We start from the raw sequence: 23,705 nt of genomic DNA on the forward strand, positions 1-23,705 counted from the left end.
TATGAGATGGTTTCTGAGGTCCACCTCCCAGGAGAACCTGGGTGGCCCAGGCCTCCTGTTTCTGGACATGGGTCAACCAACTGGTGCTCACACCTCCCTGTGTGACTCCAGCTTCCCGGGCCAGCGCCTCGTCCAGCTTTCTGACAGAAGGTGTTTCGCTGATGTGTTCTTATGTTCCATCCTCAGCCAGCCTTTAAAGATTTTCTAGCCATACGGAGGAGCCTGGCTCTGGCTCCATGCACAGAAGTGTCCCCCAGTGAGGGACAGGTGAATTGATAGTGCTTTCTTTCTGGGACCCTCATCTCCTCAAGCTTCATAAGGATGCAATTGGGCTCAGTTTCTTACAATTCCAAGATGCTAGGAGAATCCCTAAGGTGTCTGCCCTACTCTGTCTTTGCTGGGGTGGCCCCTTTCAGCCTTCACAGACCACAGCAAGTCCCTTCTCTAGGCAAACTCCACCTCAACACACAATCAACTTACGCATTGCTTCTTCCCAGGCACCATCCCTATCTCTCCACCCACTAACCCACTGACCTTCCTTCCAACAGTCTGAGCCGGCTGCTTCTCCTGTGGGGTCCTGTGGCACCCAGTTCTCACTTGGCACACAGACCACCTGAACACCCAACTCTATTGCCTGTCCACCTGTCCATATTCCCTCTACCAGACAATTTCACTCTTGCTACCCCCAGTCCCAGGGACAGGAGACAGCACACAGCAGACATTCAGTATCTGTTGAATGCAGGGGTCGTGACTTATACCACTCTGAGGTCCAGGGCATACAGCAAGAGGGCATTCATGCCCACATTGATGACATTAGCTGCAATCCTGGTAATAACTTGAGGCATGATGATGCCCTAAAACCCCCAAACAAATAGGAAAACATTCATATTTTCGAAAGCTAATTAGCTAGCCTGTCAAGTGAACACTCACAATTAAACAGGGAACAGTTTAAATGATGGCAAAGTTACTCAGGACTGGAATGGCCAGGAGCTGAGATGACCAGATTAGTCTCCTCCATTGGTGCAGCATCTGACTATCCCAACCAGAAGCTTGCAACTTCTTCTGAATAAACCTGGTAGGTCATAGTTTCCAGAACAGCAGCAGAGAGAAGAAACCTCCTGAAGGGCAAATGGGCCCTGGCATGAAGTGAAGGAGAGGCAGCTTGGAAGATATCTGAGCCAAGTTGCTAAAGTTCTTGCATACAAGACACCCAGCAATGCCTGCTTCATAGCAGGTGTGCAGAACACGTTCACCCTATTGTTGTAGGTGCCAGTCACTCATTTCTTTTGTTTATGCTGTCTATTCAAACATTTTCTTTCAGTAAAACCTCTCTTTCTTCCCAGCATTGAAACAGCTTTGTTACCAAAGCTGGGCAAGGCAAGAGGGCTGCAGCCTCAGATGGACGAGAAGAGACCCGGGGAGGCAGAGCTCTGCTTCTCTCCACTGTCCACCCAAACCTGGCCCTCAGACTCCTTCACTGCTCCCTAGTGGCTATAGGGACCCCGGACCCTCCTCTCTAAAGCAGAAGCACAGGAGCCAGGCCTCAGGCCAGATGCAAAGCTGGCACCAGCCCCAAGAGAGGGGAGGGGTCGGGGCAGGGCTGCAGAGAGAAGCGGGTGGTGGTGATTGAAAGGGGAATGGGATGGATTGATATAGCCGTCTCTCTTGGGCTAAACAAAATTCACCTACAAGGCCTCAATCTCTCAGGCAAAGAACTCTAGGTTAGAATTACCGGGGGAAAAATATGAATTACTTTTATAGAACATTCCCTACAAATATTTACTAGACATTTCCAGGATTATGGAGTAAAAATTATAAAAATAATCTATACCTGACTTTGTAAATATCTTGTCTGCAGCTGGAACAAGAATGCTGCCTGTAAGTTTAAACAGAAAAACAAACACTTCTCACTAATATAAATTCCAACGGTTTAGTTTAGTTCCGGTTTTTAATCTTAAATAAGACACTTCCCCTTGATGTGTGATCTCAGAGAACCTCACTCACATGAGACAATGCTAGGGCACTATTTGGAATTTTCCAGAGTAGATAAAAGATGTACTCCCTGAAGAACTGATGCAGGCAGACTCCAACTGGCTGAGGCAGAAGCCACCGTCTTGACATTTCGAACGGCTCCGAGGGTGCCCGAATGCAGCACTCCCCAAATTTCCTAGATGATCCAGAAACATTCTGGTTGATTTGCAATCAGAAGTAACCATAGAACAAGGAATCAGGAAGGAAATGTCTTCCCCTCATCAGTCTTTGTCTTTTTTTTTTTTTGAGATGGAGTCTTCCTCAGTTGCCCAGGCTGTAGTGCGGTGGTGTGATCTCAGCTCACTGCAAGCTCCATCTCCCGGGTTCACGCCATTCTCCTGCCTCAGCCTCCTGAGTAGCTGGGACTACAGGCGCCCGTCACCACGCCCGGCTAATTTTTTTTGTATTATTAGTAGAGACGGGGTTTCACCATGTTAGCCAGGATGGTCTCGATCTTCTGACCTCGTGATCCACCCGCCTCGGCCTCCCAAAGTGCTGGGATTACAGGCCCGAGCCACTGCGCCCGGCCCAATCTTTGTCTTTAAGCTACTGGACATCAGAGTGGTACATGTCCTGAGAGTCAGCAAGGGAGGGACGACAGGGCCAAGAAATACATGTCGGACTTTTGGCATGAACTGTGCCAAGATGGAGAAACAAACAAGAGAGGGGGGAACGGGCATGTGCAGGGCGACACGTGTGAGCTGCTTCATGTCATGAGACACAACAGCCTTGAAACTTACAGGAAGGGCAGGAATGAAAATCAGCACATAAATTTGGGCTATGCAGAAACAAACAAAATAGTCTTCAGTTAATATTAAAACAGTTGTTGGTCATATTGTCTTCAAATTGAACCCACAGAGTATTTTCTAAAAATTAAAATTAAAATTTATTTACTTTTTAGAGAGACGGTCTGGCTCTGATGCCCAGACTGGAGTAGAATGGCACCATCATAGCTCGCTGTAACCTCAAACTCCTGGGCTCAAGCGATCCTCCTGCCTCAGCCTCTCAAAGTGCTGGGATTACAGACATGAGCCACCACACCCAGCCTAAAAATGAGAGAAACTTAATAACAACTTTAAGTGTTTTTCTTCAACCTACACAAACATGACACTAAGTCTACTAAATGTCTGCTCTCTAAGGGGAAGTCTGACCATTTTCGATTTTTCAGCTCATTCTTAGCATGAAAGATGGAGTGAACACAGCAAAATGAACTAAAACTTGGACAAAATTCAGAAACCATTTGAAAGTGTCAGGGTCACCTAACAGTGAGCAAGACAGTCTTCTAGAAAGGAACACGCACCCCAAGGACAATACCAGAGAATACACTGGAATTATAGGTTAAAGAAAAAACCCAACTCTAAAGTCATACACGAAGGCGATTACACTGCTATTCTACTTCAGGGGAAAAATATTCTGTGCATTTGCCAGACAGCAAAATGGAGGGACTCGGTGAACGGGAGACAGGCCAGGCACCCAACACCCTGGTCCTGTATCTTGTCACCCTTGGTCAGGTGGTCCCTGCAGCCCCCAGACCCTGTGGCCCACAGTCACAGCTTTCATTTTGTTGTTGTTGTTGTTGTTGTTGTTGTTGTTGTTGTTGTTGTTGTTGTTGTTGTTTGAGACAGAATTTTGCTCTTGTCGCCCAGGCTGGAGTGCAATGGCATTATCTTGGCTCACTGCAACCTCCGCCTCCCGGGTTCAAGCAACTCTCCTGCCTCAGCCTCCCAAGTAGCTGGGATTACAGGCACCTACCACCATGCCTGGCTAACTTTTTTGTATTTTTAGTAGAGACAGGGTTTCACCATGTTGGCCAGGCTGGTCTCAAACTCCTGATCTCAGATGCTCCACCTGCCTTGGCCTCCCAAAGTGCTGGGATTACAGGCATGAGCCACCGCGCCCCGCCAGCTTTCATTTTTGAAAGGGATCAAGACCATGTAATTGGCCAAAAATGTCCACACAGGTACAATGACCAGATAGCCACCTACTCTTAACCTAGGTTTGGGAAACTGGGGACCTCACCTGGAGACTTCGGGGTCTTGTTTTAAGAGCAGGAGGATGCGCTTGGTGTTGACAAAGTCGGCCCAGCAGGGAAAGCAGCACAGCATAAGGATGAGGACCCCTCTCTGAAGTACGATCCCCACGTGCTTGAGGTTCTTGCCTCCAAAGGACTTGAGGAAACAAATGCACTGCTAACAGCATATGCCGGGCGGGCCCAGGCTGGGGGCCCACGCCACAAGCAACCCCTCCCAGGGGCGCCCGCCCGCCGCGGCCCAGGCAGCCCCATTTCCCACCATCTGCTCCCGCCCTCCCCACCAACAGCTGACAGCACTGGGGGAGCTTCTGAGCCAGGGACAACCAGTGAGCTAGCTGGCCCCTGTGGCATTTTACACGTGTCCTAGGACAATGTGTCTCTGCTCCCAGGAGCTGGGACTGTTAACATGGAGGGCATAGGCAGCAGAAACTGAAGGTTAAAAGAGAGTTTTCAACATGGGGGACAGACAGATGCTGCAGAAGAGCATATGCTGTGGTAGAAGGTGAAGTTGTGGGGGACTCTGAGGTCCAGGGATACCGGGGGAGGGTGCAGTGGAAGAAAAGCACCCACTGTAGGCTGAGAAGGGCAGCTAGCAGGGCGGCAAGAACTTCAGGGGGTGGGAGGTCATGGAGGCCAAGGCAGTGCTTTAGAAAGCAGTGATGGCCAAGTGGATTAAGGACGGCCAAGCGCTCACCTGAGGATTTTGTCACAGGAGGCTGGGAAGAGGCCAGGCCCAGTGGGCCGGGCAGGAACGAACAAGGCATCAATGGGGGCTGAGTCAGGAGTGCAGGCCAGGCCCGAGTGCAAAGAACACCTTCAAGAAGCTTGGCTTGAAAGAGGCCAGCAGGGAAGGAGGGGTAGTGGTAAGGGAGGGCGATTTTAGGGCATGGGAGACCAGACTGGGAGGAACAAAGGACAAAATGCCCTTGATCAGGTGGCCCCAGAGGATAGCACTAGTCAAGCTGACTCTGTTGGTTTTTTTGTTTTTGTTTTTTTGAGATGAAGTTTCGCTCTGTCACCCAGGCTGGAGTGCAGTGGCGAGATCTCGGCTCACTGCAACCTCCGCCTCCTGGATTCAAGCGATTCTCCCACCTCAGCCTCGTGAGTAGCTGGGATTACAGGCACCCACCACCGTGCCTGGCTAATTTTTGTATTTTTAGTGGAGATGGGGTTTCTTCATGTTGGCCAGGCTGGTCTCGAACTTCTGATCTCAGGTGATCTGCCTGCCTTGGCATCCCAAAGTGCTGGGGTTACAGGCGTGAGCCACTGCACCCGGCTGACCCTGGTTGTATTTCCAGTAATTAGCAGCCGTGTACAGATGTTTGTTCCAGTAGTCCCAGCTACATGGGAGGCTGAGGCAGAAGGATCTCTTGAGCCCGGGAGTTCAAGCCCAGCCTGGGCAACGTAGGGAGAACTTGCCTCCAAAAATAAAAATAATTTTTTTAAAAGATGCTCCATGACTTACAATGGGCTACCTAGCTACCTCACAACTGTAAATTAGAAATATCGTGAGTTGAAAATGCATTGAATGCATCTAACCTACCAAACATCACAGTTTAGCCTGGCCCACTTTAAATGTGCTCAGAACGCTTACGTTAGCCCACAGCTGAGTAAAATAATCTTAGATAAAGCCTATTTGTGATACAGTGTTGACTATCTCATGGAATCTACTGGACAGTACTGAAAGTGGAAAGCAGAATGGTTGTATGGGGCTTGAAGTGCAGCTACTGAACACGTGTCACTGTTGTACCATCACGAAGCTTAAAAATCTAAGTCAGGGACCATCTGTATTTGACAAATAAAATGCAACAAAACCCATAGGGTGGATGGTCCTAGAAAGTCTCTATTATGAAAGGTAACTGTCAAAAAACGGTATGTGGGGGAGGGTAGTCCTCACCTGAGACATGAGGGTGTCATGAGCTGAGGCTAAGCCAGTGCCAACTGCAATCCCAGTAACGTTCACCACCTGCAAGAGAAGCACAGACCTGGTGTGGCAGACCTTCAGGGGACGACGCCAGTTCAGGGTCACATCAGACAGCTCCCTCTTCATGGAGGAACCTCAACAAGCTTGTCTCTAAAGGGCAACTCACAGATGTATGCTGTATTTTAGATCAAATGGGTGTCTACATCTATCCTTATTGATTATTGAACAAAAATGTACCTTCTAACTAAAGGACGATAACCACCTTCTGTCAACTGGGGAAATATGAAACCTAGTTGTTCTTAAACAATATAGCACATTATAATTTCTATATTTAAGGCTAAATTGTGGGCCAGGTGCGGTGGCTCATGCCTGTAATCCCAGCACTTTGGGAGGCCGAGGCAGGTAGATCACTTGTTTGAGTTTGAGACCAGCCTGACCAACATGGTGAAACCCCATCTCTACTAAAAATACAAAATTGGCCGGGCATGGTGGTGGGCACCTGTAATCCCAGTTACTCGGGAGGCTGCGGCAGGAGAATCACTTGAACCCAGGAGGTAGAGGTTGCAGTAAGCCAAGATCATACCACTGCACTCTAGCCTGGGTGACAGAGTGAGACCGTGTCTCAAAAAAATAAAAAATAAATAAGTTGTGGTTAACATCTAAAGGTGATGCCCCGATCTGCCAGCAGGATGTGCATTTAGTAATAATAACAGCAAACTTTTATTGAGCACATACTATGTGCCAGGCACTGCCCTAAGCCCCTCATGTGCATGGTGCTAGGACCACTCATCTCATTTTTGTTTTGGGTAACCTGAGTTACACAAAGTGTATGCCCCTTGCCCAAGTTACTCAGATGGTGACCTGAGTCTGGGAAGTCTGGCTCCAGATCCCAAGCTTTACTCCTCCAGTGAGGAAGAGGACTAGTTGTGTCACCCTCTTGACCAGACCTCACCCAGTCCCTGACAACCAAGGGCACATAGAGTAGCCCGCAGTTAGGGCACAAGAGGCATGCATGGCAAGGGGCTGAAAGACCCTCGTTTGCGTCCTGGGTCTCACAGTTAGTGGTGATGGCAGCCCCAGGTGAGTTAGCTTCTTCACTGACCATGATCTGGCCTGGTGAACACAAACTCCAGCCACACCACATAACTGACAGGCCATATACATACTGCCCAGTGGCACCCCATGAGACCAGGGTCTCCATCTAACCGTGCCCCAGGAGGGCTGTGGCACAATGAGGATATACCCACACAGTGACATTGAATTCCAGCCAGGGGAGAGGGGCATGACTAAAGCTCCCAAACCCCTCAGACTGCCAGGAAAACAGAAAGGTAAAGCATGCCAATTTATGAAAAGTTTTGTGTTTTAAAAAGTCACACGGAGCTGGGCACGGTGGCTCATGCCTGTAATCCCAGCACTTTGGGAGGCCAAGGTGGGCAGATCACTTGAGGCCAGGAGTTCAAGAGCAGCCCGGTCAACATGGCAAAACCCCATCTCTAGTAAAAATAAAAAAATTAGCCAGGAGTGGTGGTATGCACCTGTAGTCCCAGCTACTCAGGAAGCTGAGGCACAAGAATTGTTTGAACCTGGGAGGCAGAGGTTGCAGTGAGCCGAGACTGTGCCCCTGCACTCTAGCCTGGGCAACAGAGCAAGACTCTGTCTCAAAAAAAAAAAAATGTCACATAGGAGGGTAGGGGGATGGGGGGATAGGGAGAGATGTGTTAAAGGATACAAAGTTACAGTTAGAAGAAATAGGCTCCTGTGTTCCACCATACTGTGGGATGACTGCAGGAAACAATCACAGATAGCTTCAAATAGCTGGAAGGATACTGAAGCCTGGGCAACATGACCAGACCCCATCTCTACAACAATTTTAAAAATTAGCTGGACATTGGCCAGGTGTGGTGGCTCACGCCTGTAATCCCACCACTCTGGGAGGCCGAGGCAGGTGGATCACCTGAGGTCAGGATTTCGAGACCAGCCTGGCCAATACAGTGAAACCCTGTCTCTACTAAAAATACAAAAATTAGCTGGGTGTGGTGGCACACGCCTGTAGTCCCAGCTACTCAGAAGGCTGAGGCAGGAGAATTGTTTGAACCCGGGAGACGGAGGTTGCAGTGAGTCACTGCACTCCAGCCTGGGTAACAGAGCGAGACTCTGTCTCAAAAAAAAAAAAATTTTGCTGGACATGGTGGCACACAACTGTGGTTCTAGCTACTTAGAAGGCTGAGGCAGGAGGATCGCTTGAGCCCAGGGATTTGAGGCTGCAGTGAGCTGTGATTGCGCCACTGCATTCCAGCCTGGGTGACAGGGCAAAATCCTGTCTCAAAAAAAAAAAAAAGAAATAGATAAAAGAAAAGAAGATATTGAATACTCCCAATACAAAGAAATGAGAAATGTGTTACTCTCCCCCAGGGCTCAGTCTACCCATGTAAGCAGGACCATGGCCTTGGGCCCCGTGGCTTCCGCTGTCACAAGCTTTTATCAAACTGAGCTCTGACGTTAGACCTCTCACTTACAACACACAACTTTATGAAAGATAGAACAAAAATTGCTACTCTGTCTCTGGCGGCAAGCTGCCCAGAACACCACACTCCATGTCGTGGTGCCTGCCTTCTGAGAGTCAAGGGGAATGTGGCTGCGGCTCAGTACCCAGGCCTGCCCTGCCCCCAAATCAAGGCTTCCATAAAACCTCAGCACAGTTTCCAGCCTATCCCATGCCAACTCACCCCCAGCTCCCAGCTTTTCCACCCATGTTTCTTTGACCCAATTCTAACAGCTATTTATTTATCCTTCTTTTAGGGAAGTATTTGTGTAAACTAGTTCAAATTCTTCATGGAACAAGGTGGAATATAAATAAATATTCTTTTATTTAAAAAAAACACACTTTTGTTAGTCCTTTTATACTATGAACATTATTCCAAAGGTAAAAAACTTTGTTTTCACAGTTATCTTAAAAATGAGTCTATTATCTTCCTAGAAGATCTCACTGCAACCTCCGCCTCCCAGTTTCAAGAGATTCTCCTGCCTCAGCCTCCCGAGTAGCTGGGATTACAGGCACCCACCACCATGCTTGGCTAATTTTTGTGTTTTTAGTAGAGACAGGGTTTCGCCATGTTGGCCAGGTTAGTCTCGAACTCCTGACTTCAGGTGATCTGCCCGCCTCAGCCTCCCAAAGTGCTGAGATTACAGGTGTGAGCCACCGCGCCGTGCCTAACCACAGGAATTTCTGTAGCCTGTTCCTGATAAGGGGCTCTGCGTTCTTCCACCTTTGGCCAAGGGTGGTGGTATTTCAGCTAAGTTGTCAATACCATTTTGGCCAACATGGTGAAACCCCGTCTCTACTAAAAATACAAAAATTAGCCAGGCATGGTGGTGGGCACCTATAATCCCAGCTACTCAGGAGGCTGAGGTGGGAGAATCGCTTGAATCCAGGAGGCGGAGGTTGCAGTGAGCCGAGATCTCGCCACTGCACTCCAGCCTGGGCGACAGAGCAAACTTCATCTCAGGGAAAAAAAAAAAAAAAAACCAACAGAGTCAGCTTGACTAGTGCTGTCCTCTGGGGCCACCTGCTCTAGGGCATTTTGTCCTTTGTTCCTCCCAGTCTGGTCTCCCATGCCCTAAAATCGCCCTCCCTGACCGCCACCCCTCCTTCCCTGCTGGCCTCTTTCAAGCCAAGCTTCTTGAAGGTGTTCTTTGCACTCGGGCCTGGCCTGCACTCCCGACTCAGCCCCCATTGATGCTTTGTTTTTTCCTGCCCGGCCCACTGGGCCTGGCCTCTTCCCAGCCTCCTGTGACAAAATCCTCAGGTGAGCGCTTGGCCGTCCTTAATCCACTTGGCCATCACTGCTTTCTAGAGCACTGCCTTGGCTTCCATGACCTCCCACCCCCCGAAGTTCTTGCCGCCCTGCTAGCTGCCCTTCTCAGCCTACAGTGGGTGCTTTTCTTCCACTGCACCCTCCCCCGGTATCCCTGGCCCTCAGAGTCCCCCACAACTTCACCTTCTACCACGGCACATGCTCTTCTGCAGCATCTGTCTGCCCCCCATGTTGAAAACTCTCTTTTAAGCTTCAGTTTCTGCTGCCTATGCCCTCCATGTTAACAGTCCCAGCTCCTGGGAGCAGAGACACATTGTCCTAGGACACGTGTGAAATGCCACAGGGGCCAGCTAGCTCACTGGTTGTCCCTGGCTCAGAAGCTCCCCCAGTGCTGTCAGCTGTTGGTGGGGAGGGCGGGAGCAGATGGTGGGAAATGGGACTGCCTAGGCAGCGGCGGGTGGGCGCCCCTGGGAGGGGTTGCTTGTGGCGTGGGCCCCCAGCCTGGGCCCGCCCGGCATATGCTGTTAGCAGTGCATTTGTTTCCTCAAGTCCTTTGGAGGCAAGAACCTCAAGCACGTGGGGATCGTACTTCAGAGAGGGGTCCTCAACCTTATGCTGTGCTGCTTTCCCTGCTGGGCCGACTTTGTCAACACCAAGCGCATCCTCCTGCTCTTAAAACAAGACCCCGAAGTCTCCAGGTGAGGTCCCCAGTTTCCCAAACCTAGGTTAAGAGTAGGTGGCTATCTGGTCATTGTATCTGTGTGGACATTTTTGGCCAATTACATGGTCTTGATCCCTTTCAAAAATGAAAGCTGTGACTGTGGGTCACAGGGTCAAGCCCACAGCCCCAGGGATGACAGCAGAGGCAGGGAGAGGAGAAGAGTGGACACCCAGGTGCTGAGGTCCTCTTGAATGAGGTGGCTGACTGGCCATTAGATGTCATCCACAGGGAGGAGTGACCGACAGCCCAGAAGTGAGCTCGGGGAGCACGCTAGGGGCAGTGATGGTTGGCAAGCAGTGATCAGAAAAGGTGGACCCCAATCCTGGGCCCTGCGGAGACACAGCAGGAAATTTCCCTGCCAGTCTTAGATCATCATCCCCTGTGAAGGTGGAGGCCAAGCTCGTCTTTCCCGGTGGGGACACTGGAGCAGCCATGTATACGAATCTCCTCTGCCTTCATGCCTCTTCCTAGAGCCCCAGTCTAAATTTTCAAAGGAAGCAAAAATGTCCCTTAATCCAATACGTTCACCAAATAACAGGCCTGTAGATAAAATATGTGACTGATTCCACCTGTCAAGGTCTTCTCTCCCATGTAGCCGAATGAGAAGCTCCAGTGGCCCTCCGTGTTCTTAGGGTGTGTACCCATCTCACGGGGACAGAGGGGACATTTTCTGAGACTAGGGAAAGCCACCTACCATCACCAGCAGAAGTGTTTTCCACTTTCTCTGAAAGCCTGGATGAAATGCAGGAAGAAACAACTTTCCACATCACTAACAAAAGCCAGGGAAGAGACATCCCAGGAGGTGTGATTTCAATCCATGGGAGAGGCTTTTCCACAAGGGTGAAAGGGTGGGAGCCAAATGCACTGTGTAATCCAATTAATGGCAAACAACCTAAATTATCTAAAAGTCTCCTGATTTAATTTCATAATAGAAAAAAGTGCAGTTATTTCAGTTTTACACACGAGCTCCTTCCAAATCTAATCAGGTAATGGTAAGCCACAGGTCAGTCCCAGACCTGTAAAGGAAGATGCATAAGACATGATACAGGCTGGGCGCAGTGGCTCACGCCTGTAATCCCAGCACTTTGGGAGGCTGAGGTGGGCGGATCACGAGGTCAGGAGATCGAGACCATTCTGGCTAACACGGTGAAACCCCATCTCTACTAAAAAATACAAAAAATTAGCCGGGCATGGTGGCAGGCACCTGCAGTCCCGGCTACTTGGGAGGCTGAGGCAGGAGAATGGCGTGAACCCGGGAGATGGAGCTTGCAGTGAGCCGAAATCACGCCACTGCACTCCAGTCTGGGTGACAGAGGGAGACTCTGTCTCAAAAAAAAAAAAAAAAAAAAAAAAAAAAAAAAAAAAAAAAAAAAAAGATACAATTCAAATTGATTCTTTTCTTTCCTTTTTTTTTTTTTTTTTTTTTGAGATGAAGTCTCCTTCTGTTACCCAGGAGTGAGTGCAGTGGCACAATTCCGGCTCACTGCAACCTCAGGCCCCTGGGTTCAAGCAGTTATCGTGCCTCAGCCTCCCAAGTAGCTGAGATTACAGGCACGTGCCACCACACCCGGCTAATTTTTGTATTTTTAGTAGAGACGGTTTTCCCATGTTGGCCAGGCTGGTCTCGAACTCCTGAGCTCAGGTGATCCGCCCACCTCGGCCTCCCAAAGTGTTGGCTGGGATTACAGGCGTTAGCCACCGCGCCCCGCCCTGCGTGTTTGTTTTTGAGACAGGGTCTTGCTCTGTTGCCAAGGCTAGAGTGCAGTGATGCGGTCTCAGCTCACTGCAGCCTCGATCTGCTGGGCTTAAGCGATCCTCCTGCTTCAGTCTCCCGAGTAGCTGGGACCACAGGCAGTGCCACCACGCCGGGATAATTTTTGTATTTTTAGTAGATTTTTGTATTTTTAGTAGAGACGGGGTCTTGCTATGCTGCCCAGGCTGGTCTCGAACTCCTGAGCTCAAGCGATCCTCCCACCTGGGCCTCCCAAAGCGCTGGGATTACAGTCGTGAGCCACAGCTCCTGGGGACACCGCTCAAATCCTAAGCCTTGGCCGCCCGTCGGCTCCTACAGGGGTGAAATCAGGCACCCACCGTGACGGCGAGCGTGACAGCGTCCAGCTCGACCTTGCCCGGATGTCCACAGAAGATGGAGCTGACAAGGCTGATGAGAAAGATCATCAACTGCGCAAGAAACTGCGGAGGCGCGGAAAGCAAGGCGCGTTCACAGCCGCCCTCCCTCCTGGAAGCCCGCGCCCACCCCCGCGCGGCGGCTGCGCCGGGGGCGTCGGGCTGGGCCTGAGGCTGCCGCACTCACCACTGGGCCCGCGAGCGCCGCCAGCTCAGCCGCCTCCCGCCGCAGGTACGGGGGCAGCGCGCCCCGCAGGCCCCACAAGCGGTCCTGGCATTTGAGGGCCCGGGGCTGCTATGGGGGCCGGTCCTCGGCGGCGGCGGGGAGCTCAGCGGGGACCGGGACGTCGGCGGCCGCAGGGGCCTCCATGCGGAGGCGGGGAGCGGCTGGCGGCGGCTCGGGCGCGGGACCGCAGCGCGGTGGGAGGGGAGCGGGGGGCGGCCCGGTCCCACCCAGCCCTGCCCCTCCCCGCCCCGGACCCGCTCCAGACGCCCAGGGCAATGATCGCCGCCCGCAGAACCCTGGGGGAGGGGACCGGGAGGGCCTTTGGGGGCTGATGAAGGGGGCTTGGGGAAGGGGTCCCTGCGGGAGAGGACCCCTCGTGTGCTTTTGGATGACACGGATTGTTTTTTTTTTTTTTTTTTGAGACGGAGTCTCGCTCTGTCACCCAGGCTGGAGTGCATGGCGCAATCTCGGCTCACTGCAAGCTCCGCCTCCCGGGTTCACGCCATTCTCCTGCCTCAGCCGCCCGAGTATCTGGGACTACAGGCGCCTGCCACCATGCCCGGCTAATTTTTTTTTTTTTTTTTTTTTTTTTTTTTTTGTATTTTTTAGTAGAGACGGGGTTTCACCATGTTAGCCAGGATGGCCTCGATCTCCTGACCTCGTGATCCGCCCGCCTCGGCCTCCCAAAGTGCTGGGATTACAGGCGTGAGCCACCGCGCCCGGCCGACACGGGTTTTTATCAGGAGTTTGTAGGTCAGGTTGGAAGAGCAAAATGCCTAGAGGGTGGGCAGAGAGGACGCAGCTGGTGATTCCATCCTCCCGCGGGGCACGGGTCTGGCGCTTTCTGGCATGCTTCTCCTGGCCTGGGCTTGCTGCGGGTTCAGGTGTTTCCGGAAGAGGAGGGGTCCTGTCTCGCAAGGACCCCAGCCTCCCTTCTCCTGGCGGCCTGAGGTGGCCTCCTGGCCGGCGGCTATTTGTGGCTAGTGGTTCGAAGAACCTCCTCTCATCCTCAGGGGGTCCCTGCCCTACCTGGCAAAGGGAAGGGCAGGGGGTCCTGTGCGAGGGGAATGGAGACAGGGTTCGAGGGTTCCTGACAAGGAGCTGGGGAGGGGCTTCTGCGGTGTCTGCCCCCTGCCCCCAGGCCCAACCCCCGAGGGCCACAATGCAAGCCTTTATCTGCCTTCCTGGAGAATGGGCCTCGTGGCCCCAAGAACAAGGCACTGAGGGTAGAGATACCTTAAGGTGGCCCCAACCAAAATCAGCAGTTGGGTGTTTTTTACTCAATGTAGGTAACTTTTCTGATTTTGTTATTTCAGGAAAAGGCCATGCCTAGAGCATTATATCCATCCTAGCACTAAGTCAAAAATATAGAAGCAAATCTCTATTTAATGTTTTATTTGGGAAGAAAGAATTGCATGTTCAGGGCATCCATGTAGACCAGTTGGTCCTCGGTGTGTCGGAACAACACAGAGAAGGCTGGAGGTTTTATCAAAAGAAATGTCAGTATTGCTCTTTGAGAAAGTTTATTGGCACCAGGAAGGGTCCTGGGAGCTGGCAAGCTACAACTGGTGAGCAACTGGGCAGGCAAAATTATTCCTAGAGCTTCAGCAAGTTATCTCAGCAGTTATGGATAAAGCTGGTCTCAGCTTACAGCAGGCAGTTTCACCAGCTGGATGTGCAGAGAATTACATTTCTAAAGCCTGAGGTGCTTTTATCCCTGGCTTCTTGACTTTTGATTGGGTGTGACAATAATGACTTAATTTGGTGTAATCCACTTTCACAGCACTGAGCATACTTAGTATGCACTGAGGCTTGCTGAATTAACAGTGTGTACCGCACCCCAGGAAGGCTTAATGAAGTAGGATTACTACTTAAGCTAAGATCTTTATTAAAATTTTGTCCTCTGGCCAGGCGTGGTGGCTCATGCCTATAATCCCAACACTTTGGGAGGGCAAAGTGGAAGGATTGCTTGATCCCAGGAATTCAAGACCAGCCTGGGAAACAAAGGGTAGACCCCAATATAAAAAATTAGCTAGGCGTGGTGGCACACTCCCGTGGTCTCAGCTACTCAGGAGGCTGAGGTGGGAGGATCATTTGAGCCCAGGAGGTTGAGGCTGCAGTAGGTCACGCACACACCCCTACCAGGAATTATCAGTCCTTGTTTGGATTTCCACAGCTCCAAAGATTTCCCAACTGTTTTTCAGTGCCCACAGTGCCTAGATCTAGACCTCAAATGAAGATTAACAAATGCCAGCTGGGCATGGTGGCATACCCCTGTAGTCTCAGCTACTCTGGTGGCTGACACAGGAGGACTGCTTGAAGCCCAAGATTTCGAGGCTGCAGTGAGCTATGATTGCACCACCGCACTCCAGCGTGCATGACAGAGCAAGACTTCCATCTATTAAAAAAATAACAATAAAACAAAAACAAATACCATTTGCCCAGTGAATAGTAATCTAAGGCCCAAGGAAAGATATACTGTAAAATATATTTTACATAATTCAGGCAGTATGAATTCTTAAGCACTTAGTTTATGGGTTTTTGTCTAAAAAAATAGCAGAAGTATCAAAGCCATTGGCCAATGCAGTCAGCACATTGATCCTTGCTTGGTGCAGATAGTGGTGAATTATTACTCATGTCATCTTTCAGACAGTGTCTTGGGCCACAATATAGCTTTTAACCTTAGTTGCTTTTTCTTTTTATAGAAAAATGTATCTTTGCATTCCCAACCCTCAAAAATCCATGGGCACACCTGAATGACATTAACTCAAAATAAATTGTCACTGGTGGGCCTGTGAATTGTGTGTGAGCTCAAAAGCATCACTTGACCTGACTTTCTTTCCTGCCACGTCACTGAATTCTGACATAGAATCTCACTAAAATCCCCACCAGCAAGATTAAGAAGACCCCCAGGAGCAGAAGCCCTCGCCGCAGCACCAGCTGTTTCCTGGACAACTTAGCGCTGTCCTGTGGATGTTCCGGCAAAGGTTCTTCTTGGTGCATCTGCTGATCCGACTGAGTCTCGCCTGTCTTTCCAACATCGTTCGTTAAAATTCCTTCAAGGTTTTCAGGGCACCCTGGGAGGAAAAAGGAACTTAGCAGCTTAAAAGGGATTGTTTTTTCATTTGTATAAAGGGCTATGTATAAAAGGAATATGTGCTAATAGCAGAGAGAAGGTTAATTCAGGACGCTATTGCTACGGTGAATAAATAAAAGAAACCCTATCCCAGAGTGCCTCTCCACTCACTCCTTCACGAACACTGATAATCCTACCAGCGCTGGCTTGGGTGCTCCAGGGAGCACTCTCCCAGGAGCTAAAGAAATAAGGTAGCCCTCTCCATTAAAATTCACAGAGAACCTGGGCGACAGTGCGAGACTCTGTCTCAAACAAAAAAAAAAAAAAAAAAAAAATTCGCAGAGAAGCCAGGTGCAGTGGCTCATGCCTGTAATCCCAGCAGTTTGGGAGGCTGAGGCAGGCAGATCACCTGAGGTTGGGAGTTAGAGACCAGCCTGACCAATATGGAGAAACCCCGTCTCTACTAAAAATACAAAATTAGCCACACATGGTGGCACATGCTTATAATCCCAGCTACTCAGGAGGCTGAGGCAGTGAGGCAGGAGAATTGCTTGAACCAGGAGGCAGAGGTTTGGGTGAGCCAAGATGGTGCCATTGCACTCTAGCCTGGGCAACAAGAGCAAAACTTCGTCTCCAAGAAAAAAAAAAAAAAAAGATTAACAGGGGAAACTTTCAAGAAGCCAACACCCATCTAATAAGCATTTCAGAACAAAACACAAGGAGAAACAACCTAAGAAATAATTCAAGTCTGGGTGTGATGGCTCACGCCTGTAATTCCAACACCTTGGGAGGCTGAGGTGGGAGAATCCCTTGAGCCCGGGAGTTCAAGACCAGCCTGGGCAACATAGTGATACCTCATCTCTACAAACAAAAACTTTGCTGGGCCTGATGGCACATGCCTATAGTCCCAACTACTTGGGAGACTGAGGTGGGAGGATCACTTGAGCCCAGGATATCGAGGTGCAGTGAGCTATGATTGTGCTACTGCAGTCCAGCCTGAGTGACAGAGAGAGACCCAGTGTCAAAAAAAAAAAAAAAGGAAGGAAGAAAGAATACAAGGCTATTCACAGAATGGGAGAAAGATGTGACCGTTCACATCAAAGGGCCTACTAAGTATTGAAGGAGTGCAGAGAATTTCACCCCAAGATATGGCTCCCTGGTATAATGAGTATTTTAAATTAAAAACTCTTTAGAGATCAACAGGCCTTTAAAGAGACTTTTCCCCATCTACATAAAAGCCAGACAAACCCACCAAGAAGAACAATTGCCAAACCTTTTACGAAATAATGCTAGTCTCTCAGGTTCATTCAACTTCCAAAGGGAACCAGTCTGTCCACCCTGCCCCCAATCCATTCATTCTGCAAAATATCCAATCATTTTCCCTAGTACTCATTTACTATCCCTCAACAGAAGCACCAAATGCCCTATCTCCTCTCTCTCCTCTGAAAGTTGGTTATATGAGTGTTGGGCCTCACTGGGATGTTGGATAACGACTATGATTCTTCCCTTATGCATGGTTAAATACATTTGTATGCCTTTTCTCTTATTCATCAGCCTTATTATAAGTTGATTTTTCAGTGAACCATCGGAGGGCAAGGGGAAAGCTCCTTCACCCCAACAGTTTCAAGCAGATAATGACTCACACCTAGACTTAGTCTCAAGACACTTCAGAACAGTAAGAGTAATAGGCCAGGCGTGGTGGTTCACACCTGTAATCCCAACACTTTGAGAGGCTAAAGCAGGAGGATTGCTTGAATCCAGAAGTTCAAGACCAACCTGGGCTACAAAGCAAGACCTGGTCTCTACAAAAATATTAAAGAGTTAGCTGAGCATAGTGGCACGCACCTGTAATCCCAGCTACTCAGGAGGCTAAAATGGGAGGACTATTTGAGCCTAGGAGTTTGAGACTGCAGTGAGCTATAATTGCACCACTGCACTCCAGCCTGGGTGACAGAACAAGACCCTATCTCAAAAAAAAAAAAAAAAAAAAAAAAAAGGAATAATAATAAGAAAATACCCTAAAAGCTTCCGAAGAGAAAAATGAAGGCAGATTACATAATGGCACAAGAATAAGCTTGGCCATCCCACTTCCTAATAAGTGTAAGTGGATGAATGTTAGGAATGTAGCAATATCCTCAGAGTTCTGAAAGAAAATCATTTTGGGCCGGGTGCAGTGGCTCATGCCTCTAATCCCAGCAGTTTGGGAGGCTGAGACAGGCAGATCGCTTGAGCCCAGGAGGTCAAGGCTGCAGTGAACCTTGATCGCACCACTGCACTCCAGCCTAGGTGACAGAGAAAGAGAGAAAAAGGGAGGGAGGGAGAAAAAATCATTTTGAACAGAATCATACCAGCTCACACTTAACAAAATGCTTTCCCTGGGCAGGCAGTTCTGGGTGCTTCTCAACCCCAACAGTGGTAGCATAAAAGTAAGTGCCATTGTTAGGCCGGGTGTGGTGGCTCACGCCTGTAATCCCAGTACTTTGGGAGGCCGAGCCAGGCAGATCACTTGAGGTCAGGAGTTCAAGAAAAGTCTGGCCAACATGGTGAAACCCCGTCTCTGCTAAAAATACAAACATTAGCCGGGTGTGGTGGCACACCACCGCACACACCTGTAATCCCAGCTATTCAGGAGGCTGAGGCAGGAGAATCACTTAAACCTGGAAGGTAGAGGTTGCAGTGAGAAGGAGCCACTCACTCCAGCCTGGGCGACAGAGTGAGACTCAAAAACAACAACAGGGATAAGTTCTATTGTTATGCAGATTTCATGAATCAGGGAAACTGGCAAGATGGTAGAAAACATCGACCAACCCTTCCCTGAAGATCATTATAGAATCTCAATAAAACAAATTAACTGTCATCTTGAAGGCATCAGAATGCAAACAATGTAATGAAGAGTCACCAGGGCAAGATCCAGGGGATGAAGGAAACCCAGAGGGGCTGCCCAGCCTCTGGGGCTGCTTCACATCAGAGAGTTCATTCAGATCAGAGAGATGAGAGGATGCAGATCAGAGAGATCTACATCCAGATCACATGACTGAGACGCTGAGCAGGGCTTTGGGGACTTGGGTACCTACCAAGAATCAGGCCCTGGCAAACCTCTCTGTACTTGAGGTTAGAACCCCAAAGGGCTGCATCCAAGACTTAAGGATGAACCAGTCCGGGTGTGGTGGCTCACGCCTGTAATCCCAGCATTTTGGGGGCCCGAGGAGGGCAGATCACTTGTGGTCAGGAGTTCGAGACCAGCCTGACCAACGTGGTGAAACCCCATATCCACTAAAAATACAAAAATTAGCCAGGTATGGTGGCGGGTGCCTATAATCCCAGCTACTCGGGAAGCTGAGGCAGGAGAATCGCTTGAACCCGGGAGGCAGAGGTTGCAGTGAGCTGAGATTGCACCACTGCACTCCAGCCTAGGCGATAGAGTGAGACTCCTTAAAAAAAAAAAAAAAAAAAAAAGCATGAACCAGAAGAAGTAAACCAAGCCTCACACTGGCTGCAGCACACCTTCAGGTCGGCTGGGTGCTCCAGAAAGCTCCATTTCGGAGATTGCCCTAGACTGCTGGTCATCCTCAGTGTCCAACAGAAGCAAAAGAAAATCCTCTCTGAAGATAAATAGACAACATTCTTTCAGGCTCAAGTTACTTCTATGAACAATTTTCAAATATAAAGTCTGGAACATAATCAAAGATAACCAGGCCAGGTGTGGTGGCTCATGCCTGTAATCCCACTGCTTTGGGAGGCCAAGGCAGGAGGATCACTTGAGCCCAAGATGTAGAGGCTGCAGTGAGCAACCATCATACCACTGCACACCAGCCTGGGCAACAGGGCAAGACCCTCTCTCTATTTAAAAAAAAGTTTTTCTTTAATTTTAAACAATTAATTTAAAAATAAATTAAAATCAAAGATAACCAGACACACAGCACAGGAGGCTAGACAACATGAATGAAAATTGGCAGAAACAACACAACTGACCACTGATTGCGTATCAGCCATTCTATGAAGTCAAAGGATTTAAATTATAAAGGAGCAAGGATTACTGTGAGTGGGTGGCTAACTGCCTAAGGGGCCAGGAATCGGGGGGATTACTCAACTGACTGAAGAAAACCATAACCACATTTGCACGATGTGCATCAGAAGCAAAGGTCCAAGCAACGACCTGTTTAAAGCCTACAAGTATCTGCCTGATGAACAACAGGGACCCCATTAAAACAAACAAATGTCAGTTTCCAAGCTATGGTAGAAGCACAGTATCTCCAAGTGTTGGAAATACCTGCAAAGTGCTTGCAGAAATTAGGGGAGGAACTGGGGACCTTTCAGTCATCTATAGCGGTATACTAATGTGTGGAATTAAAGCAAATAAACTTGAAGTCAGTTTACCTTGAATTGGGTGTTACTTGACTTTATCATATGTTTCTGAAACATTATTGCCCTATTTAAATGAGAGCTCATAGCAGCAAATCTAGCTGTGTCTCACTAACAGCTCCTCCAGTCCCACCTAGACAGGCCTGTCCAAGGGCTGAGGGAGTCATATCATACCTGGGTGAAGCAGATCCCGAGGGAGAGCAGAATTCCCACTCTGAGGCACGTTTACTTTCAAATTGGCGTGTACCTGAGCCTGGAAAATGAAACTCAGTCAGTCCATCAGGCTTCACGATAGTGTTAATACGGTATTTTACTTGACCACCTAGTTTAGGAAAAGCCAAGCCATTTTCCTTAATTGGCATGTATAGCTTAAGTTCCTCTCACTCACACGTCATCTTTCATAAAGATTGAAATGGGGCCAGGCTCAGTGCTCACACCTGTAATCCCAGCACTTTGGGGGGCTGAGGAGGGAGGATTGCTTGAGCCCAGGAATTCAAGGCCAGCCTGCGCAACACAGCAAGATCCCATCTCAATTAAAAAATTAAAAACAAAACAACAACAAAAAAAAACCCAGCCAGACATGGTGGTGCATGTCTGTATTCCCAACTACTTGGGAGGCTGAGACAGGAGGATCACTTGAGCCCAGGAGGTTGAGACTCCAGCGAGCTGTTATCCTGCCACTACAGTCCAGCCTGGGTGACAGAGTGAGAGCCTGTCTCTTAAGAAAAAGAAAACAGAAAAGGTTGAAATGGTGTCCATGAGAGGGAAGGCGGGATGGAAACAGTACAGGGTGAGGGAGACAGGGACAAGAGACGGACCAAGATCATTTAGAACTCTCCCTTTTTACTTTATCTCTTTCTTCTTTTTTAAAAATTTTTATTTGTAGAGACAGGGTCTCGCTCCATCACTCAGGCTGGAGTGCAGTGATCACAGTTCACTGCAGCCTCAAACTCTTGGGCTCAAGCTATCCTCCCGCCTCAGCCTCCTGAATAGCTGGGACTACAGGCATAAGCCACTGTACCTCGACTCATCTCATTTTTCTGCCACCTATTTCTAGACCTCACACTGACCCTAGAAAGTTGAAGGGAAGGATGCACACAAGTATCTTAACAAAATATTTGGAGATCATAAAAACATCAGGATGACTTTGATGCATCCCACCTTTCTCTCCAGTTCTAATTCTTGTCCTGAAATTGGATTTTCCTGAACAAGGGTGACAGCCTGGCATGGGAGACAAGGAAGAAAGGAGTCCCCTATTTTTCTGGGAATGGATAAAGCCAGGGTGATCTGGCCCTTCACATCTGAACTGTCTAGTTAAAACAACAAGAACAATAGTATTCGTGAGATAAGAATAAAGAAAATGAGAGAAGAACTTTCCAAAACAAAAAAGGGAGAGCCAGATCAGATCCTGTTTTTCTAGGAGAGGAACATTTACCGGGACAGAATGAACATAGTTACCTGCTGACAGGCTTTTTTCCAATTTAGCTGAATAATAAAGCCTAGAAAACACACAGCTTGAAAGACTGTACAGATGATGATCCCTGACCACAGACCTAGAAATAGAAATATTTAATAGAGGTTAATTCCATAGAAAACCAGCTGCCCCTGGGGAGTATGTTTCGCCTATCCCACTTCTGTCAGCCATACTGAATATCTGCTTTCATGGCTAAGGTGGAGCCCACAGTGGGCCTGAGACCTCTATCCTCCTCCTCCTTGGACTTCCAGAAGGTTCCAGAAGGTTCTGGAAAGCCCAGTACTCCCTGAGGCCACCCCCAAAAGGGCCATCTCTTTTGGTTCAGGATTTCTGAACAAATATTCAGAGGATATTTTTGGCCTTACTGATTATAATGCTTGAATATTAAGAAAAATGTCAGTTATAAGGAAATTAAAATTTCCCAGGACCAACTACTTCTGCCCTAGTTTCCTCAAAAAAGGGGACTAACATTAAAAAAAAAAAAAAAAAAAAAGCAGAAATCACTAGCCATATAAATTACTAATGTTCTCTCCCTCAGAGTTCCTGCCAGACCTTGGACCTTAACTTGCTTCTGACACAGACTTTGCTGGAAGCTTCTAGAGCAGGGCTGGGCACCTACAGATGACTGGAGAACACCAAAGGCAGGCCAGGTGGGAATGGATGGTGGGAAAAGCCCTGTGAATCTCAAGGCACCACACAGGGCACAGAGGGAGACCCTAAGTGAGGAGGGTATTTTGGTCAACAGTAAACTAATGGCAGAACCAAAAGCTCCAACAATAACCAAGAGACAAGGGCCTGACCATAATAAAAACAGACCTCTGCCTCACAACCTGCAGCATCCTGCCCAAGAAACCCCACCCCATCTACAATAGACCCAGGAAGCCAGCCTTCCCTAAATCAGACTTGCAGGAAGCAAGATCGCCGCCTTTGGTAACAATCCAGGAAGCTAACCAGTAACTTCCGTGATGATTGGCCCCAGATGGCCAGGACTTGATTAGCAACTGACAGCTTCCCTAATTTTGGTCTGCACTTCCAACTTAGGACCAACTAGAGAAAGTAAAATACATCCCCCTAACCAATCACATGGGAGGCCCATTTCTAGTCAGCCAACTCCAGCATCCCCCAGATCAACAATCTCCACTCAGGACACACCTGCAGCCTCCCCTTTTATCCACTGTGGCACTTTCCCACTCCTTTGCCTGCCTTCAAGTCTCTGCCCAAATGCAAGTGGTGGCAGCCAACACCCTTGCTGAGAATACACAGCCTTTGCTTGTCTTGCTTGGTTGGTCCTGGTTTATTTCCACAGCTGTCCAGATCTATGTAAGGGTTAAGGTGGCTAGTCTGGGTTCCTGGTTTATGGATTTGGTACAGGGTTTACAGCTCTGTTTCTTGGTACTAATCACATCTTTCAGGTATGATCGGCCTGCACTTTGGTTTGTTTGTTTGCTTTTTAGAGTCAGGGTCTTGCTCTGTTGCCCAGGCTGGAGAGCAGTGGCATGACCACAGCTCATTGCGGCCTCCAACTCCTAGAGTCAAGTGATCCTCCTGCCTTGGCTCCCAAAGCACTAGGATTATAGGTGTGAGTCACTACGCCCAGCCTAGCCTGCTCTTAGAATAGTATAATTGGTGCCACCTGCTAGTCCTATAAAAAATTAGTAAAAGCAAGCTACTGGCTTCCTCTTTCAAATCCAGTGTTGTCAGTACGTAGAAACTACAAGCTCACCCGAACCACCTTAAACAGGAAATAACCAGCTACCTCCAGCTATAATTTGAAAGTTATGAATTAGATTTCCAATAATTTTAGCATACATCATTTAAAAGATTACTATTTGACCCAACCTAGGAGCCCAAAGTGGGATGATTATTAGAATCTCATGGGCAAGGCCCAGGAATTTACATATTTAAAATGTCTCCCAG

The 23,705-nt window shown here is 48.8% G+C and overlaps 2 protein-coding genes across 3 annotated transcripts in view; both read right to left on the minus strand.

The window, feature by feature from the left end:
- LOC100586036 (multidrug and toxin extrusion protein 2-like) overlaps positions 1 to 13,727 on the minus strand; it is a 53,411-nt gene extending 39,684 nt beyond the window's left edge. Inside the window, 5 exon segments of the mRNA XM_030827066.1 lie at positions 4,051 to 4,199; positions 5,961 to 6,029; positions 12,615 to 12,716; positions 12,838 to 12,945; positions 13,707 to 13,727. Of these exon segments, the coding sequence (XP_030682926.1) occupies positions 4,051 to 4,199; positions 5,961 to 6,029; positions 12,615 to 12,716; positions 12,838 to 12,945; positions 13,707 to 13,727 (449 nt within the window).
- A 527-nt stretch (positions 13,728 to 14,254) lies between these two features.
- Positions 14,255 to 23,705, minus strand: part of LOC100591962 (multidrug and toxin extrusion protein 1) — a 44,634-nt gene continuing 35,183 nt past the window's right edge. Inside the window, exons 15-17 of one of the 2 annotated variants that reach the window (XM_003262557.2) lie at positions 21,773 to 21,867; positions 20,489 to 20,567; positions 14,255 to 15,953 (exon numbers count right to left, since the gene is read on the minus strand). In XM_003262557.2, the coding sequence (XP_003262605.1) occupies positions 15,727 to 15,953; positions 20,489 to 20,567; positions 21,773 to 21,867 (401 nt within the window). In that variant the 3' untranslated portion in view covers positions 14,255 to 15,726. The remainder of the gene's footprint in view (positions 15,954 to 20,488; positions 20,568 to 21,772; positions 21,868 to 23,705) is intronic. The other variant, XM_003262558.4, reaches the window with a different exon arrangement.

This window comes from Nomascus leucogenys, chromosome 14 (genome assembly GCF_006542625.1).
Source record: "Nomascus leucogenys isolate Asia chromosome 14, Asia_NLE_v1, whole genome shotgun sequence".
Classification (NCBI taxonomy): Eukaryota; Metazoa; Chordata; class Mammalia; order Primates; family Hylobatidae; genus Nomascus; species Nomascus leucogenys.